At 39.8% G+C, this 19,380-nt stretch overlaps 1 protein-coding gene across 20 annotated transcripts in view; it reads right to left on the reverse strand.

The window, feature by feature from the left end:
• Positions 1-16,486, reverse strand: part of SLMAP (sarcolemma associated protein) — an 86,381-nt gene extending 69,895 nt beyond the window's left edge. For all 20 annotated transcript variants that reach the window (XM_086470488.1, XM_086470487.1, XM_086470483.1 and 17 more), the window contains exon 1: positions 15,404-16,486. In XM_086470488.1, the coding sequence (XP_086326614.1) occupies positions 15,404-15,601 (198 nt within the window). In that variant the 5' untranslated portion in view covers positions 15,602-16,486. The remainder of the gene's footprint in view (positions 1-15,403) is intronic.
• Between the last annotated feature and the right edge of the window lie 2,894 nt (positions 16,487-19,380).

Genomic DNA, 19,380 nt, shown 5'->3' on the forward strand with positions numbered 1-19,380 from the left:
TTACATTATGGCAAGAGTCACTCCGCAAATACATAACTATCAGAGCAAATGAAGACTTTTCACATAAGAGACCCTATTTTTACTACTCCCACTTCACCTGAATTTTTTTTCATTCACTTCAGACACTAATATTACAGAGAAGTTCAAGTTGTGAGCAGACAAAAATCATCATTTACTGTGACAGTCAGATTTTTTGAAGAAAAGTACTAGAACTTTTACATTCTGCAGATATGAAGGGTAACCACTGTGTCAGTTCAAGGATACAAACATTCATCTCTACTTAGTATGGACTACAATGCAATCTGAATTACTAGATTTCTTCACCAAGCAACACATTCAAAACTACATTAAGTATGAAATAAACTATTTTAGCTGTGACAGAGCCATATAAATGAACAAAAGTATTTAAAACATAAACCAAAACCACTGAAGCAAACTAATACCCAATGCTCTCATTAGCAAGTCACAATATAAACTTAAAAAAAACCCCTAAAACTATTCAAAACCAGGTGAAGTGGTAAACAATAAATCTCTCAAATACGGCAGAGACAGCATACTCCTCACTAGGAACTGTCTTATGTAAAAAGATGAAATTATTTTCCCTAAAACCTTTCACAGAAGATGATCTATCTTCCAACTATACACGTAGATCAATGGAAAACCTCTGTCTGATCAATAAATATTTATTTTGCTATAAATGAAGGTCATAACCACCATTTCTGCATTGCTCAATGATGGCTCCTCTTAACACGTTAAGACTATTTTAATAGAACTTAAATTAACCTGAGAAAAATACGCATTTTTAAAAATTAAATATTCAAACAGCAGACAACATTAAAAAAATCAAGGAAACGCTTTGTTACCTTAAATGACAATTTTAACCTTTACGATGATTTTTTTCAACAGCACAGAACTCTGCTTGTCTACCTATGCTTGATGGTACAAGTAAATTTAAAAAGGAGAAGTGGTAATACATGTTTCCTGTTGGGTTTTTTTTTCCTTTTAAGAGCAGCAACTTGCAATCTGAAGTGTGTAATTGTGACTTCAATCGTTCTTAAGTTTCAATATTCCCTTTTGCATCACTTCATACACTTGCAACATCAATGATCCTGTCCCTATCCCATCCTCATAGATACTCCAATGCAATCAAACTCCATGGTATCTTCACTGCTCAGTGCTCTTTTCACCTGATTGTTTATTCTCAATACTGAAAAGTGATTTGTGCCTCAGTGCTAATATGAAGCTCACCTCTACGGGTCTCCAACCTAACCAAAGAGATGTGCTTCCTGCTCCCACAGTACCTAAGCACCTGCAGACCACTTTGACATGGCTAGCAGGCTCAAATCAGAGAAAGTGATCTCCAGAACTGGTTGCTTTTATTTAGAAGGGGTGTGACAAAACCAGAAAAGTTTGTTCCAGCCTTTCATCTCACTCTTCTTTCCCCATTTTCCTCTCTCCAGCCCCTAAAATAACTTATGTCTGGTTGCCCCATCACCATGTGACACTTGTCTTGAACACACTTGAACAAAAGAGGAGAGGAATCAAAGGTGTGGCCGAGATGGGATGCTACCACAGATTGCTGGGAATCTGTCTTCCTTACTTGAAAGGGACAGTAGCAAGAGGAAGGTGGCAGTGAGAACAACAATGACTTTCAGGAAGACCGCCTTATAGACTCCAATGAGGAAGTGGTGCTCAAAACCAGCCAGGGTAAATAGAGTATCTCTCTATGAAAGCCTGGAATTCTTTTCCTCTCAACGAGTGGAACGAAGACAAGACCAACAATACAGAGCACAGACAAGGGCGCTGAATTTAAGAGGGGCCCAAGTGCGAGAGTTAGCACACAGAGGACAAAATGGATGAAGGACAAGTTCTGCAAAAGGGCTCATCTGACATTTGAAAACCAGTTTGGGAAAATTCTGTGCACCCACAACCTTTTCTGACACAGATTTCCTCTAATTTCTTCCATTTTGTCATATACCTTTCTAAGAACCAGTATTTTGCAGAACATTTTATTTTTCACCTTCTCAGTAGAAAAAATAAAGGGAAACTTAATTCCACAACCTGAAGTACGATATTTTCTAATGGTAATATATACACATTACAAAAGGAAGTTACTACCCAAAAATCCACAAAGCAGCAGAACACAGAGAGGCACTTGCTCCTATGTAGGCTTTAGGTCTCAAGAGGATTAGATAAATGAAACAAGTAACATTCTACTCTGATGTTGTGGTTCATCATGCTTTTTTCCTGCCTATTCCATTTCACTCTTCCTGTTAACTTACTAGATCACTGCCGTAACACTGGCAACAGCACCTTGTTCTAAATAAGCAAGTTGTTTTGTGAAGGGAACTATAAAACACAGAGGAACATAGAAATAGATATTGAAAAGAGTACCCTTCGAGTTCGAACAAAACCCTGTAGGAGAGTAGAAATGGAAACTAACAAGCATGATTCGTGTTTGAATTGCAGCACTGAGTTTTGCAGAAGGTAACAAAGACTCCATATTCTACCACAGTTTTCATAATGCAATTTCTCATTAGCATTGTGGAAAGATGCAAGACGTACAGGCTTCCTGCTATGGGACATTTTTAACACCCCTAGTGTAGTATCAACGTCTGAAAAAAAGTGTTAATACTTCATTTTACAAAGAACAGTCATCCATATCTATTTTCCAGAACTTGAAGCTGTAATACTTGAGAAAAACAAACAACTCAAGTATTTAAATTAGAATGTTTTCAAAACTTGTAAGTTCGGCTTAATATACTATTAGCATGTTAAACAAATATGTTAACTATTATAATTCATACATTTAAATGATAATACCCTTACTATGCCTCAAGTGTAGACAGGTATCTCAATGCTTTACACTTGAAACAAGCTGCTCTTTAACTGACTTTACCACTTCTGATTATATAAAATAAATATACAGGACACTCCTCCCGTCATAATTCTTCTTCATGCAAGGTCATACAGTTCTTTCTAAAGGCTTGTTTATCAAAGCAGATAAACCTTCTTCTCTCTCTTTGAAGATGCCAGCAAAAAAAGTTCATACTTCAAAGGCTACATTAAAAACAGAAGGCCTAGTACAGCTAATATTCTTTCAATTGCTCAAAAATACAACACATCAGGAAAATAAGGAGCTCATCTCCACCATCCTAAGTCCACGTAGCATATGCATAAACTAAAAAAAAAAAAAAAAACCCACCTTGCTAAGTAGTTAAAAAGGCCCTCAGACCTACTCGTGGACACAACTGAAGGAGTCTGCACTCCTGGACAGCTGTATGAGCAGATGCAGTGCATCTAATACGTACCTGATTTTGTAGTAATTTATTACTGGTGTTCTTTTCTTCCACTGAAATGGGACACTTCATCAAGAGGTATAAAAAGCACAAACAGCAAGAAATTCTGCTGCAATCAGAAGTTTTGTTAATAAATGTTTTAGTATTTAAATGAGTGTCATGAAGTTAAAAAAGACCATGAAAGGAACAATGATGGAGGAAAAAAAAGTAGTAGGAAGATCACTAGCAGGTTGATGCCCTCTGTCCACTATAGTATCTCTAACTTTATGGAAAGGAAACCCCAGTAAGGGGCAAAAATCATAAAGGCAAAGACTGAATTGGCCCATTTTTCATATTTCACTCAGCACATTCACTAGAATTCTTTTTAATGTCCCAGCAATTACACAGCCACTAGTAATATTAAAATCACAAAAAGCTGGCCCCTTCCTATGTTCCAAAATATTTGTTTTGCTTGTGTGTTCTTTTCACCATGTTATTTGTTATTTCAAACTTCAACCACAACTTTCCAGAAGTTGCAACTTCTCTTCAGGTTGAAGACACTATTCCTAGAAAGCCAACTGGCCTTTTTTTTTTTTTTTTTAGCTTCTTACTCATGTTTCCACCCTCTCATCCATTAACTATAACCAGTTTTAAAACAAAAATTCAAGTTGGCTGTATCTGTAAATGCAATAATTAAGTTTTAAGACAAAAGCATCTTCTGCCATATACAATCACGGACTCTCGTTCTAAAACTGATCCTACCATGAAAGCTTCTTACTCTAATACAACTCCCCACTAAAACACCATTTACTGTTTCGTTAGTAAACGCTCATAGCACAGCCTCCGAACGGCTTTTGCATTCGTATTACTAACTCTAATCAACAGCTTAGGACTCACTCAGATATATAATAGCTACCTGCACCCTTAGCTACTAAACCAAAGTACTTAGCACTGATCATGGACATGAACAGTCATGCACAGGCAGCTACTGTTGCACCAAGTCATTTGTTAGTTCATTGAATCTTTATCAGCTATAAGAATGTTTAATTCCTGCACAGTCCAGGAACAGAAATTCCAAATGAAAAAAATCTACATTTTTTTTGGTAAAAAAATATTCAGATGCAAATATCTCATTTCTGGAAGGTCAGTTATTCTATTTCCTTTTCTTCCTTTTTCTTTTTAACATGCCATCAAGCAGATGTTCATGATACCATTTCTCAGGTTTTATTCCAGCTTAAGAGAAGGGAAAAGAGATTCAGATCACCATGTATTTATTCCATAATTGTAAAGTAACTTGTAGCTTTAGCACTAATGAAGAAGTCACAGTTGCATCATGTCTCAGCAAACAGCTTTTACCCTGATGGCATCAAAAAAAAGAGTCCTTATTACTAACAACGACCTCATTGAACATCACCAGGCAAGAGCTCCCTCTTGGATGCAGATAATGGACCTCTCAATTTTAGATCACTGAACCATTATACAGATTACCAACTTTGAGCACTGTCAACAGCTGAACAGCACTTCCATGTAGCACAACTAGGATCTGGTCCACAACTGCAACTGTCCTATTTAAAAGAATACTTGGGACACCTCAGCATGAGTACAGCAGTCAAACAGAATTACTACCTTTTCCAAATGTCCACAAGCATAAGCAAGCACTTACTACTTCTTAAATCCTTCTACTGACCAAAAACTTTTCCTCTGTGTAAGAGAGAATAGTTTCCACTCAGCTTTGCTCACCTGTATAAAAACTGTCTAAAGCAATATTTAAAGCAGAACTATACAACATACTTTCTACACTTAATTTGAGGCACAACACCAGCAAGCAGATCCAGTCACTGAAATAATATTACAAGATTACATGTACTCTAACATTAGACTCAAAACTACATCTTCATGAAAGGCTTTTAAAGGCTAATACAAAGCAATTATTTTTGTAAATCTTTTGGAAATACAAAATGACAATTATATAGCAAGATATGTACAGCAAGTTTAATCTATAAAACACATCAAAAAGTGCAAGTTACAAATCTCAAAAGAAAGACTAGTCATCAAGATCCTTTAATATTCATTTATAAAACTTACATCATCATCTAAAATTCATCCAGCAACACATATCCTGGAAAGGCTCAGCATAAAGCTATGTGGGAAAAGGAAGAACACTGAGCACACTTTCATTTGATCAACCAGGGGAGACCGAAGAAATCTGTATCTGCACACAAAATTGCTCAACTGCGGGCACATTTACACCAGGCTATGAAGCAGGCAAAATCCCAGAACACAATGACTTAAAGAGCCCACAGAAATGCAGTATGGATGTCCCAAAGTAGCTCAAAGAAAGCAGGACAGCTGTGTTGGTGCCGTGTTTTGCCAAACTAACCCTTCCCAAGCCCGTTTCTAGAACACGGGGTCAGAGCAAGTCAACCTGCAGCTAAAATATGATCAGTGTTAAATTTATCATGAGGCAACAGGATGTATGTATAACCTGTACTGATTTCAGTAGGTGAGGTAGCACGTGTACACAGATTCCAAAACAAAAACAACGAGTTTTGAAAGTTGAACAAACGGATTGCATTGACACACATGGACAAGTACAAAACCCACCAAAATATCTTCCCTTCTGTTTACATGAAAGTTAAAAGTTATCCAAACACAGCATACATAGTTTTAACTTTCTAATTAACAGTCAAATTCATAAATTTAACTAAAAGGCAGGATGATACCATGGGTAAAGAGCACTTAAATGGACTTAAGACTATCCACATGCCCTTGTATGTTATAGGTAACAACGTAATAGCAGTCTACCAGTTCATCCTTTAATTACATAGGAAGGCCTCTGTTCATAGACCAAATCATCGGCCTTCAATGTCACAGGAAATATTTAAGTACTTACCAACAGCCCTGCTTAAACAGCACAAGCAGTAGCTTTACCTAATGTCAACCAGTTACACAGATTGCAAAAATAAATACGCCCTTTCTATGATGATTTGTATTCCTGGGTTTTCTTACAACTGCTGGAATATGCAGTCTAGGAAAAGTCCTCAAAGAGGAAGACCGAAAAAAAAATTCCCCTCTGAGTTGTTAAAAAGAAAGTAGTGACTGAGAGCTTTAAGTGAAAGCATTGTATTATTTCCACCGTTATGGAATTAGGGGTGGAACTAGGAACATTCTTACATCTTTCATTTAGTGCTTCTTTTCTTCCACGTAAATTTTAAAAGAATTTCTGTCTGACATACTTTGGTGGTAACTTTAGTTACACTCTAAAATAAGTACTCCAGGTATTTCATAATAGTAAATTATATATATATACACACACTGAAAAGATCAGAACATAACTTCAGACTATAGTAACACAAGCCAGCCTACCTCGCAAATATAGCTGACCTGTCCTCAGAAGCTTCTTTGTTGGTAGGGATGAATTCTGTACCCAAAATTCTATCCCAAGTCCACAAGCAACCTAAACTAATTAGACGGGCTGTGGAGCAGAGGATTGGACTGGATGACCTTAAGAGGTCCAAACCAACCTAACTTATCCTCTGACAGTACATCCATGGCATAGAATTTGGCTGTCCTTATCCATAGCATCATAGCTTCCCTCAAAGTGGATACCACCCTAACTATACATAATGACTTACAGTTCTGGAATCCACAGAAATAAAAGAAACTTCATCAAACTTATTCTTTGTCCTGTAATTACACGTGATTATTTTATCTCCACATAGCTTTAATAATCCTCTGGCATTCAGCAAGAGGAACCCCTGTAATGATAGCAAGAAAACAACAAGGAGTTGCAATTACCTGCTGCGATCAAAGACCTGAAAAATACTTTGGCTGCAGAATGGATTCTTTCACAAGCAGATATAAAAAATAAAACTTTTTTTTAAATAACAAAATTAACAATGTGAAGCATCACAAACAAGTCATTATGCCTCCTGTAAGCTTTCAGATTCTTCAAGCACCTGGAAACAGTAAGCATAAGTGAAGAAAACTGCAATTCCAGAATAAAATCACAAGTAATACCACCAAAACTGATTTGCAATGCTACTGCCTATAATTCCTTTCAACTATTATAGCTAACAAACAAAAAAGACAAGAATGACAGTTAATTGTGCCAGGAATTACTAGCAAAGGTCACTAGAAATTTAAAAGGCAAAAAGGTAGGCAGGCTAAAAGCCCAGCTTTGCAAAAACAACAGATCCGGCTTCTACCCTATACAGTTGAGTGTTACACTTCAAGAAAAGCAATTAAACAATAGAAAGCAAGGCAGAGTCACCAAAACCTGGGGGGCAGACAACAAGCAAAACACCTCTTACAGAACATTAGTAATATTGAATCAGACATCAAAGTTTTAGAAAATCTATGTTTAAACTTACTCTTGCCCAACATCCAGAAAAGGAACAACTGAAAAAGTACCAGTTAAAACTGCCATATCAGATAAGACTAATGGCATATGTAAATAGCAGCAGCCAGTACCAAATGTCTTCAAAAGAACCTGCTGTACAAACACCTATTTGGCTCATAACAGAGCTTTTCTTCTTTGACTTGAAACATAACCTTTTTAATGAAAGGAATGGAAATACTTATTACTCAATACAGTTACATGTATCCACAACTCTTGTGCCTTAAGCTCTCGCATTAATTTTATTTTTATGGAAGAACTATTACAACTGTAATTATGAGAATACATAGCATTAATAACTTGTTCGTAGTTTTATTTTCAATAGCTTCTTAATACGAAAACAAAAGGTCACTTGTCTGTTCCTATATAGCTTCTATATATATCTCAGACACTGTATGTCTCCTATACTCATGTCTTTCTGTCAATAAGTATTTTCAACACACTTGAATCATCACATGAAAAACAAAACCGAGCAAAATGTTCCACGTGGGGACAAACTTACTTTACAAAAATACTGTCAGTGTTGTGCTACTTTGTTACAACTTCTCACTATTTTACACAATTAGAACATTCCTGACTGCACCCACCTTCAGTCTTTTCAACGGCTGGTTACTGTTACTTTATAACCTAAAAAGGTCTCAGAATAGCACATACTTTCCTCCAGTATGCACCATAGTTCTACTATCAATACTGAAATATCCCTTCGCTTTGCAAACATATTCTAAATTCCTCATGCCCTTAACAACCCTTGACTAATCCCCGTACTTTTAATATTTATTTTACATTTTTACAAAAATAATTAAAAAAAAAAGTCAAACTGCTGCTAGCTTTGTCTGTGTTTTTCCACTCAACTACAGTGTTACTACCGGATTTTGGACTTTGTTATAAGCCTGCTGGAAGTTCATCTATTTATACTGTCTCAAGAAGGAAATAAACACTAAGACATTGCTCAATCACATACATGTGTGTGCGGTACAACGTAACACAAAAATTGTACCCAATTAAGTGTCTGGCTCCAGCACAATGAGTTTCCTTTTCAAAAACAAAACTGTTATGGGCCTCTGGCAGACAGATATCTCTTCTTGCAGGAGCTTAACACAGTCCAATCCATCTCTCTGCCCACTCTTAAAGCAAACTGAAAAAAACACTTGTCTATAGTCAACGAAAACATGACAATACTGTAAGGCTTCTTCCAACAATTCTGCTACAAGCAGAAACACTTCTGGAAAGAAAGACAAGTTGGGACCATTAATGCATTGTCACAGCAAGATTTAACAGAACTCAGAGCTCTTCGATAATCCAAACTCTCAGGAAGTGAGCAACATCAACAGGAAGCAATTATCTATGTGATTCAAAAGAAAATTTAGAGACAACAAACAGTCATATAATTTAGTAGCAATAGCCTGTAAAATTGCTAGCTTTAGGGATGAGGACAGCATTCTTCCTTTCCTTTCACTTGCCAGGTTCCACAAACAAGAACAACTTTCACTTTCTATATCTATTAAAAGAAATTACCAAAAAAAGTGCAACAAATCATCTGAGTATTTGTCTACACATTTTGCAGAGTTTCAGCTCGATCAGATTCAAATCAACACAAAACAGCACACTGACACAGTTAAGACACTACTAACCCACATGGTCCTTTATAGCATACGTAAATTCAATTGATTAGATAAATAAGCAACCAAAACTGTTCAAATTCAGTAAGAAAAATGAGAAGGCAAAGACAAATCAAAAGTATTTCTCCAGTGTCATGTAAATCCACCTGCAAACGACCAACGGATTGCTGCAACTAACATGAAAGAACGTAGAAGAAAAAGTAAAAAAGAATTTTATATAATGAACGTGTACTAGGGAAGCAAGGTTTTACATTTATGAGCATGGGACCAGGAGCAAACACAAACCATCCCATCAGAGACCTAAGGAAAACACATTTACTGGCCTCCAGTACTGCTAAGTAATCTGATTCATTCGAGGTTTGTAAAAACTCATTGCAAATACAAAAGGGATTTTTGTTTGTTTTTAAAACCAAAGCAATGTGTTGGTGTTCCTGGCTCAGATTAGATGCATCATGACTGCAATGGATCAGCTCCAAGAACTACAGTATTAGCTCTGCAGCAGTGGCTCTAGATGGTATCTCTGCAGGGAAATCCTTGTCAGCAGTAACCTCTGCTATAAATGGCCACCAGCACTCTTACACTGGGTTCTAAAAGTATGGTGGTGAAGTTTCCCGAAACAGAGCTCCCTACCCCATACTACTCTTATGATCATACCAGCATAAAACTGGATAGATCATTCAGGGTGAAAAGTATAAAAATATTAACCGGTGTATGTAAGGGCTGGCTGACATCACCCTCTTACCAAGCACTGAAATTTCACCTTAGTGCACTATAGCAGATCCCAGGTCAGTCTCCCAGAGCACTTGGAATAAACATCCAATGTTTGGAAGATAAAGTGTCTACTCCTCAGACACTGCAGACTGTAAGCATACAGCATCATCAAAAGTACTGAAAAATAAAACATTTATTCAACTCTCAAAGACAACAATCTTAACAGAAAGCTGAAAAGATGTAATAGAGGAAAAATAAATAACAGACATGGTATCTACTGAAAGAAATGCTACTGATAGATGAGAAATTAAACATCCATTACATAGATCAGCACCAAATAGCCCAGAGTATCATACAGGAATCTCTACAGGAAGCAGCAGAAATAAATCTCCCATTAAAATCCTGCAACCCCAAATACCATTTTTCATATCCCACTTCATTTTGTAAGATTGATTCACTAAAATACTTCAGAGTAAACAGGATGTCCAGAGAAGATGTCCTGTACTTCTTGAATCTAACCAAATTCTTGATCTCCACAAAACATTCTATGTAATGTTAAATGAACAATATATTTCCTTTTTACAAATTCCTTCTCTTCCTTCTTTTATGGTCAATATACTTTTATCCCTAGTACAATATAGCAAGAAAAGAGAGCATCTAATCTTTAAACTCCTGTTTATCAATGTATTTCTTGCATTGGTGGACCAAAATTAGATGCAGTATCCTAGACATGGTCTACCAAGCTCCAAGGGGTTCTTCCTTTCCAAGTGCAAGACTTCACATTTGTCCTTGTTCAGACTCCTGAGGATCCTGCCTGCCCACTCGTTCAGCAAGGTCAGGTCCCTCTGAATGACAGCCCTGCCCTTGAGCATATCAACTCGCTCCCCACCACACCAATGCTCCCAGATCTGGTGTCATCTTCAAACTTGACTAGAGTGTACTTCACTGTGTACTTCGTGTCCTTCAGGTCAGTGACAAAAACGTTAAACGGGACAGGTCACAACATAGATTCCTGCAGTATTCTGCTTGTTACCAGCAACCAGGTAGAGCATTGCCTATTAATTACTACCACTGAGCTTGATCCTCAAAGCAGTTTTATTTTACTCATCTAGCTGTTCGTACATCCAGACTGCAGCGCCTCAACTTAGAAGACCGCCATGGGAAATAGTCAAAAGCCCTGCTAAAGCATACACTGCTCTCGCCTGCCCACAAATCTAGTAATTTTATCATACAAGGCAATCAAACTCACGAGATATGATTTATCCCTGCTATATCTATACTGACCATTATCAAATCATCATCTTCACATGCCCAGAAGTGTTCCAAGATTTGTTCCATGATTTTCCCAAGGACTCAAATAAAGCTGGTCAGTCTGTAATTCCCTGGCTGTACCTTTGGGGTGGTTGTTTTGGGGTGTTGATGTTTGGTTTGGTTGGGGAACGTGGCAGGGTTTGTTTCTTTTCCTTAAAGAGGGTGCTCCCTGGAGGAAGTGTTCTGTAACATTTTTCTCTCACATATTTTAAGCCTAGAAGCGATAAAGCACAACCTCAATAAATCTAACCTGTTATCATGGGGACTATTTGGCTTTCAATTTACTAGTTAGCATTTCTGTAACCAAGGTACTATGAACATGCTCAATTCAATTCATACCCACTTTGAATTAAACTAAACCAGTAGTATCAGCCACTACCATAATGCAGAAACTTGTGTGTACGCATTTTTTTCAGTTGTTAAAAATGACCAGTTATTTCCAGCCCTTTTGGTCTAAGAAAATATTTTGTTCCTTGCAGTTTCTCAGGGCCTTTGGTAAACTACGGCAATGGATTTGCTATAAAAGGTACCCATAATATCCACTCACAACAATCAAAGGCACTGAATTACTCCCATTTTTGAAGGCCTGAATATCTGTCGGAAATTTCAGGATTCTACTAAAAGCTTCAACCACATCTGCCAGAAGCATTTCAGCCTGGGAGAAGTCACATACAAATTCTCAAGGGTTTTCAACTTGCTTAATTTTAAAAACAAAACCTAAAAAGACAACAACAAAACACAAAAAAGTTTAAGACTATTTCAGTTAAGCAGTTTTTACAGAGTTTCTGCCCATATGCAGTGGTAGAAGCTGAACAAACATATTTAGATTTTCTGAACCATAGCCTACTTTTTCTTTTGCTTTGATTCACACTTTTTGGAACACTCCATGCTCAGCACAACATCCACGTCCTACGTATCTAGTGACTCACTTTTTCAGGCATCTCTTAAAAAGATTAACTTGTAATTACTCAAAAAAAAAAAAATCAAAATCAATTCTAAGCATAAGCTTCAAATGTTATTGCTGTATGAAAAATCCACAAGGAGATATTACACCACTTCAACAAACACAAGCAAAAAGAGGCATTGCACTGGTTGTCTATAAAAGAATTACTAAGCACAGAAAAAGCCTGAGTACAGATATTCCCACCACCACCACCTCCTTCCACCTTTATTTTACACATTTTTGGGCTTACATATTATGTTGAAAATATTTTAAAAAGCAAATCACACTTTAAATATCTGCTTTTAATTGCTGTTTACTGGTGATCTTGAAGACTCATCCTACTTTTATCCTTAATAATGCTGGTGTTACACAGACATTATCTCCTTTGGGGCATGTAACTTTTTCCAAGTATAATTAAAATGCCTTTATACAAAGTAAACATTCGTATCTTTCGACTGTAAGTAACGTGTCATCTTCAACTTGGTCTATTTATGTGACATACTTCAGCTTAAGCCTACCTCTGCCTCAAAAAAAAAACACCTCTGTACTAAGTTTCCTTGTCACTGCTTACTCTGACACTCCCTCTCTTTGGTTTCTACCCTTCTTTACAGATTATGCTGATACAATTGTTTACAGACTATGCAGTAAACGGGATTACTCAAACGATTCACTAAAACAAAACAAACAACACTTCAAACCCTCAAGTAAAAAAAAAAAAAAATTATTTGAGGATACCTGAAAGGTAGCTTAAGAGACAGCACAGAGACTGGACTGACTGACTGGGAGTGCCAGACAAAGTCCACAATTTACGAAACTGCAGCCCCAAATCATTCATTTTGAATTGTCTGAAGGTTTCTCTCTGTTACTAAATTAACATTTCAAGGTTTTTTGTCTTTCATAAAATCCAGAACTGATAAAAGTCCTATACATAAGCTTATAAGAAATGTTTACAAATATTGTGGCAAAAAGAATTTATGCAGGTTTAAATATAGGTCATTGATAGGATAATGACATATTCCTAAAAGAGATGTACCTATTAGAAGCTCTGTAAACAATGATAAGAAACATTCCTGCACACAAATGTACTGGTATAGTTTTACAGTTTTGTTTGTACTTTGAAAACACCACAGAATTCTTTAAAGTAGTTTTTGCAATTCAAGATTAAGACTGTATTTACCAACACCTTCTACCTGCCTTTTCACAAGAGCATTTTATATCTGTTCTCTCTAATGATGCATTTTTCTCTCTCCTCCAACTGTCTCACAATTTACCATTCAAATACTCAACCAGCAGAACAGATCATTTGCCAAGAAACTAAACACAGAATCCAAAATTCTCCATACTACTGCATCAACACTTTAAACCTTCTACAGCACCACAATACCTAAAACATAAAATTTACAGTACTGTATTCCTGTGCGTTATTTTAAAGTCACTCTTTAGTTGATCACTATGGCTACCAATTCAGGTACCCACCCGGGCAATTTTCATCAAGAACCCCATCAAACCTTCACATGATGGTATCTCAAGAACCATCACATACCATCCACTTATTTACTACTATTAAGTTGCTATTTTAGATCAGCTAGATGAAATGAATAAGGACATAATTTTTTTACCTGTATTAGAAAAGCCAAAACTAACTGCAATTTAAAGCCAAACAAAAACCCCACAGCTGACTGTCTTTTAAGCTCATCTGTTACTTCGCAGACTTGCTCAACACTCACTGCTTCTGTCAGATTACGCGTCTTTAATACGGCTAAACTATTTGTAACCATAAAAGAGCACATGGGGGTCTTAAAATCTTTATAAATGAGAAATGTTGATAAAAAGCTATATGCTTACGCATAATACTTCTTAATTTAAAAAACAGTACAATAAATTGGAATATTTTACTTTGTTGAGTCAAACAAGCTTAAACTGAAAATATTTCATGCACTCCAGTTTTCTGAAGTGTCCAAGAATGCACATCACACACACAACAGAGCCAAAACAACATGCTTAATGAAAAACTAACGTAGATAGCAGTTTGCACAATTACGTGCAGGTAACTTGAAAGCCGTGCCATAACCCAGCCTCAAGAAATTAAACACTTGTCTTGTCCCATCATGCCCAGGTATTGCATAACACAGGATAGTTAACAATGGAAGGTTTAAGAACTTTGACTGCATTGTACTGTTCCTCATGCTGTGTCATACTACTAAAAAATACTGCATTAATTAAAGACCATATTATTCTTAAAATCAAGAGCTACACTGACTGCATTTCATTGAAGGGCATGCTGTGAAGCTAAAAATCAGAACTGATGTAGAGCATATGAAGTTCTAGGGCATAACATCAATATATTTAAAAAAACCAACAAAACACAGCGCTGAGCAACTGAAACTTGCACTTTGTTCATTTCTTGCTGGATATTTAAAATTAACTTGACAGTCATTAAGTAAAATAACTTTACTTGTCCCAGTTCAATCCCTAGTGGACAAAATACGCACTACAGAACCCCTAAATTTCACTTAACAAGATAGCCTTTTGAGAGGAACAATTAAGACAACACAGGATATCTTTTAAAACCATTTCCACTATCAATGAGAAAATATCTCGTAAGTCATTTGTTACAGTCCTGCTGTCAGTAACAAACCTTCTGTCAGACCCACACAACAAAATACTCTTCATAAAACTTCCAAAGGGCAAGCAGGAAGACTGCCAAACAAACCCAGTATTTTTAAAATGGGTTTTTTGACACTCCTCGCAATGAGATTTACATGCTTAAATAAAACAGTAATTTCTCAGCATTTAAAAAAAATACTATTACACCATTGTAGTCATACAAGCTTGTGCTTTCAGATTTTGTATTACCTCAAAATCACCTACTTCCAGCAATGAATAATACATATGCAAATTTTTCAGTACCTATCACCATTTTAAACTGTTAGTTTTATGTGCTTTTAACACTATTTAAAGTTTCACTTAGTAAGAAGTTACCAACTTACCTGAAAAGTAATCATTTTAACCATAACACAAACCTTACTCCTTCCACATGACACCATATTTATTACAGCAAAATCAAAGTGACATGCAATCTACAGTGACTTGCTAAAACAAATGTGCAGCTCATTATTTTTAAATAAAGAAATCATCCTACCTTTCCTGTCTTGTGATCAAACCAGACAAGAGCATGGTTCCTGGACAGCACCTTACAGTCAAAAGTTGCATTATTCTGAGCTGGCCGGCAGCGAGCCACTGAGCGGCCGATCTTAACGGGCTCGTCCAGGTAGACATGACGCTCCTGAAATGGATGAGAGTTCGGGCGGCAAGTGAAGATGGCCAAGGCTGAAGGCATCGAGGACAGATTGGGGTTGCCAACCAACCAGAGATGAAGAGAGCCTCTTCTGATGCAGACTGTCCTCCACAATTTTTAACCCAAACCTCCACAGCAAATTTATATTAAAGCAGGACAAACATTATCGTATGAGAGGCCTAACAACTCATTGTTTCAGTGTGTAAACTAATTCTGACAATAATCCAGTGAAAAAGCTCCATTATGTCTTTTAATATCAGCAGTGGCCCAAAAAAAGTCTAAAATGTACAACTTTCAATCCATCCTCCTCTGGAAGAATAGGAACAAACATCTGATTCCTTCAAAGAGAAGCAAAGGCTCCTTGAAAGAAGGATAGAATGTCTTAAATCCAAGTAGATGAGTCATACAAGTACTTTTGTTGGTAACCTCAACTGCCTTCTTTCCTCCCCCCTTTCGTAAACAACACTGACCAAAATTCTGACCAATGCAACATGGAAGCAAGGAAAGGTTTAGGGAAGTGGGATGAGGGAGAAGGATTAGCGTCCTCTCTCAGAGCACACAGATCGGGAGTTGGAAGGTGAATACGAAGCCCTCACTCCACAACAGGGATCTAGCTGCTTCACATGGCAATCCGCATTTCACCATCTTCGTACGTCAAACCAAAGCAGAATAGGTGGTCCTCGAATCAGGATGGGGTGAGAGAGCTATACTGTTTTCCTTCCCTACACCAAATAAAGCTGAACTGGTCTACAGTTTCAGGCAGCCACTCAGATAAGGAACTTGATAAGGCATGGAGAGGGCTTCAAACTCGCCTTCTCTCGGGGACAAATTAAAGTGTGGGAAGGGTCCTTCAGGGACGGCCTACGAGGTGCACTGACAGGTTGCTCCCAGGCGGTGCCCGCGATGGCTCTGGCTCGCAGCAGCGGGTAAGCGTCCCTCAGCGGTGGGTCTGCTGCCGGCGGGTCTGCTGCCGGCGGGGGCGCGGGGGCCGGCGGAGCAGGGAGGCGAGCAGGGGGCTGCTCCAGGAAGTCTCCGCCCGAAGCCCCTGGCGCGGGGAGCGGCAGGCCAGGAGAGGCGACGTCCCCTCAGCTCCGCTCAGCCCCTCCGTAGGTGGCTGCGCATGAGGAGGGCCCACTCCCCAGCCCCCCGCGCTCTCCACCCGCCGAGTGCGGCTCCGCTGGCCCGGCGGCGGCCGGCCCTGCGGCGGCGGGAGAGGCCTGGCGGCCGGGCCCGGGCGCCTCCCGCTTGGTAGCTCTGCCTCTCAGGCAGCCGCCGACCACGAAAACTTTCCTCCGACCTGCAGAGCCGAAAACAAACCGGGTCAGACGCGTCCCTCCCCCGGCGCGGCCCCGCGCCTCCCCCCGGCCTAGCACTGCCCGGCCCCGAGGGAGGCACGGGACGCACCAGGGCTCCGCTCCCTCCCTTACCTTCAGCGCAGCGGCCGCCATAGTGACTGGAAACCTACCCGGTGTAGCAGCGGCGGCGCTGCCGGGGAGGGTCGGGGGGGAGGGCAGGCGGTGGCGGAGGGAGGAGCCGTCCTCAGCGGGGCCTGACCAAAGGGAAGGCGCGGCGGCCGCCTCCAGCCCCCGCGCGGGCGGCTGCGCAGGCGCAGGAATAGGGGCCGCGCCGGCGCGCTGCGCCCGGTGAAGCTCCGGCAGCGGTTGAGGCCCTGCCCCCGTTGCCGCTGCCGCCCTCTTCCGGGTGCGCGGTGCCGGTGCCGGTGGGCAGGCGGACTAAGCCCTGAGCGGCCGGGCTCCGGGCGGTGGTGTGGGGGGCCGAGCGGCCTCCCATGAAGCGGGAAAAGGGGGAGAGGGGCTGCTGCGGAAGGGCACAGTTAGGACGTGTTAGCAGGTGGGAGCGGGCAGACCTGTGAGGTGAGTGAGCCCCCGGGGCCGGGTGCCATCTCCTCCCTCTCCCCTGTTCTCTTCAGCTCTGCCCGGGCCGGGGGCGGGAGGGAAGGAGCGAGCGGGGCTCGTTAGCCGTTAAGGAGCGCAGCCCTGAGGAGAAACTGGGGTCGCACGTTGTCAGCAGAGCGCGCATGAGAGAGTGCAGGAGTCTCCCCGACATCCCCTTGCTTTCCCCGTGCTCTTCTTGCCGTTTTATGATGCCAGGTTGAAAATCTTGAAAGCCGCAGTGTCACTTGACGTGCCTTGGGGAGGGAGAAATGCTCGCCGCGTCCTGCCGTCTCTAGTTACAGGCTGGCAGCCGGAGCGGGCGGGAAGCCTTGAGGTGGTCACTGCGAGCACAAGGCAGAGCGACAGGGAAGGGGCAGGGCAGGACAGAGGTGGGGTCGCAGTGTTTTCCCTCAGTAGGTCTTGGAGCATCACCCAAGGTCATATTTATCCCCGTTTCCTAGAAGCCAAGGAAGGGTGGTTATTTTTTCAAGGTTATACGGTAGGCCAGTGCCAAACAGGTCTCTCCGGTCCGAATTCATTTTTAAGTCCGTCATTCCCTATAAAGCAAATAAGTGGAGATTGTTTGATATAAGATAGATGTCGGGAGTCGTGCCAGCACTATAATTACCCTGTGACAAGGTGTTGGGATTAGGGATATGGGAGGGTTCTCTGATGCCAGAAAGGCCAGGCAGCCGTGGAGCAGAGAAGTGGAGCGGCCAGGCAGTTTAGCCAGCAATATGTGAGGGAAATAAGCAACAATTGAGGTCAGGCAGTGCAGTGTATGAGAGAAAGCATGATTGCTGTGTTATTAGTTATAGCACAGTAAAATGTCAGGGGTCTCTTCATTTTTTTTCCCCTTTATTTTTGACCGCGCTGTGATTGGGAGGGGGCTGTGGTTCATTATGGCCTCTTTTTCTTCCCTTTTTTTTTTTTTTTTTTTTTAAGACAAGAAAACCCAGACTACTAGGTGGAAGCTTTAGGATTGTATGCCCATAGTTTTCAATTCTCCTGACAGGAGAAAAACAAAAAAATACCTAGCACACCACATCACAGCTTTCATCAGCTTGTTTATGAGATTATACTATTGTGATAAACATATTCCTAATTTACTCATTTTTAAATAAATGAAATTTGGTGTGGCTATTGCTTATAGCACACAAAGTGCCATAAGTAATCAAAAGGGGGAAGGAAAAGAGAAAATGAAGAGTAAGTTTAAGTCCATCAGGAGTTAGATTTGAGTGAAGATGTTGCAAAAGTAGAAAGAATTGAGAACATTTTGGAATTGCAAGAGTGTAAAACTTGGGAACAAAGGATACTGCAGCTGTTGGAATGGAAAAATGTTTATGAGAGTGATTTTTTTTTTTTTTTTTATGTGTTTAATGGAGACAGGAGTCTGACAGTAAAATTAAAGATGAAGAACCATTACCATCTATAAGGCCCAAGAGAATCAAGTAAAAAAAACTGAGCAGTGGCTAGCTTTTTCTGGTGTCTCTGTAAGTATTTATATTTTTTAGCTGTAGCGATTTAAGCAGATTTCTACTGTATTGTCTGTACAGTATCTTTCTCAAGTCTTTTTGTGACCAGTAGAACGAACTAATACTCAAAATACCTGTGCCCTTTAAACTGTAGGGCACTGCCATATTATGGTGTCCTGAACCTTTCTGCATCCCCTGGAGAAATCCCGTTTTGACAGTCCCATGGGGGAAGCAATGGTAGATGGCAGCTGCCTTTCTGCTACCTTTTGGTGCAGCCAAGTGGCTCATGTAACGACAGAGTTCTACCCACTTTTCAGCAAGGTCATTAATTGGAGTCTTCCTTCTCTGCATGAGCTTTCAGAGAAGTTGGATGCATTTAGTTATCTGTCTCAGACTTTTTTACCCCTATTTCAAATTGCTTAATGAGTTCAAAAGTTATCAGGGGCAGGCT

The sequence above is a fragment of the Leptosomus discolor genome, chromosome 9, assembly GCF_034619465.1.
Source record: "Leptosomus discolor isolate bLepDis1 chromosome 9, bLepDis1.hap2, whole genome shotgun sequence".
In the NCBI taxonomy this organism is placed as follows: domain Eukaryota; kingdom Metazoa; phylum Chordata; class Aves; order Leptosomiformes; family Leptosomidae; genus Leptosomus; species Leptosomus discolor.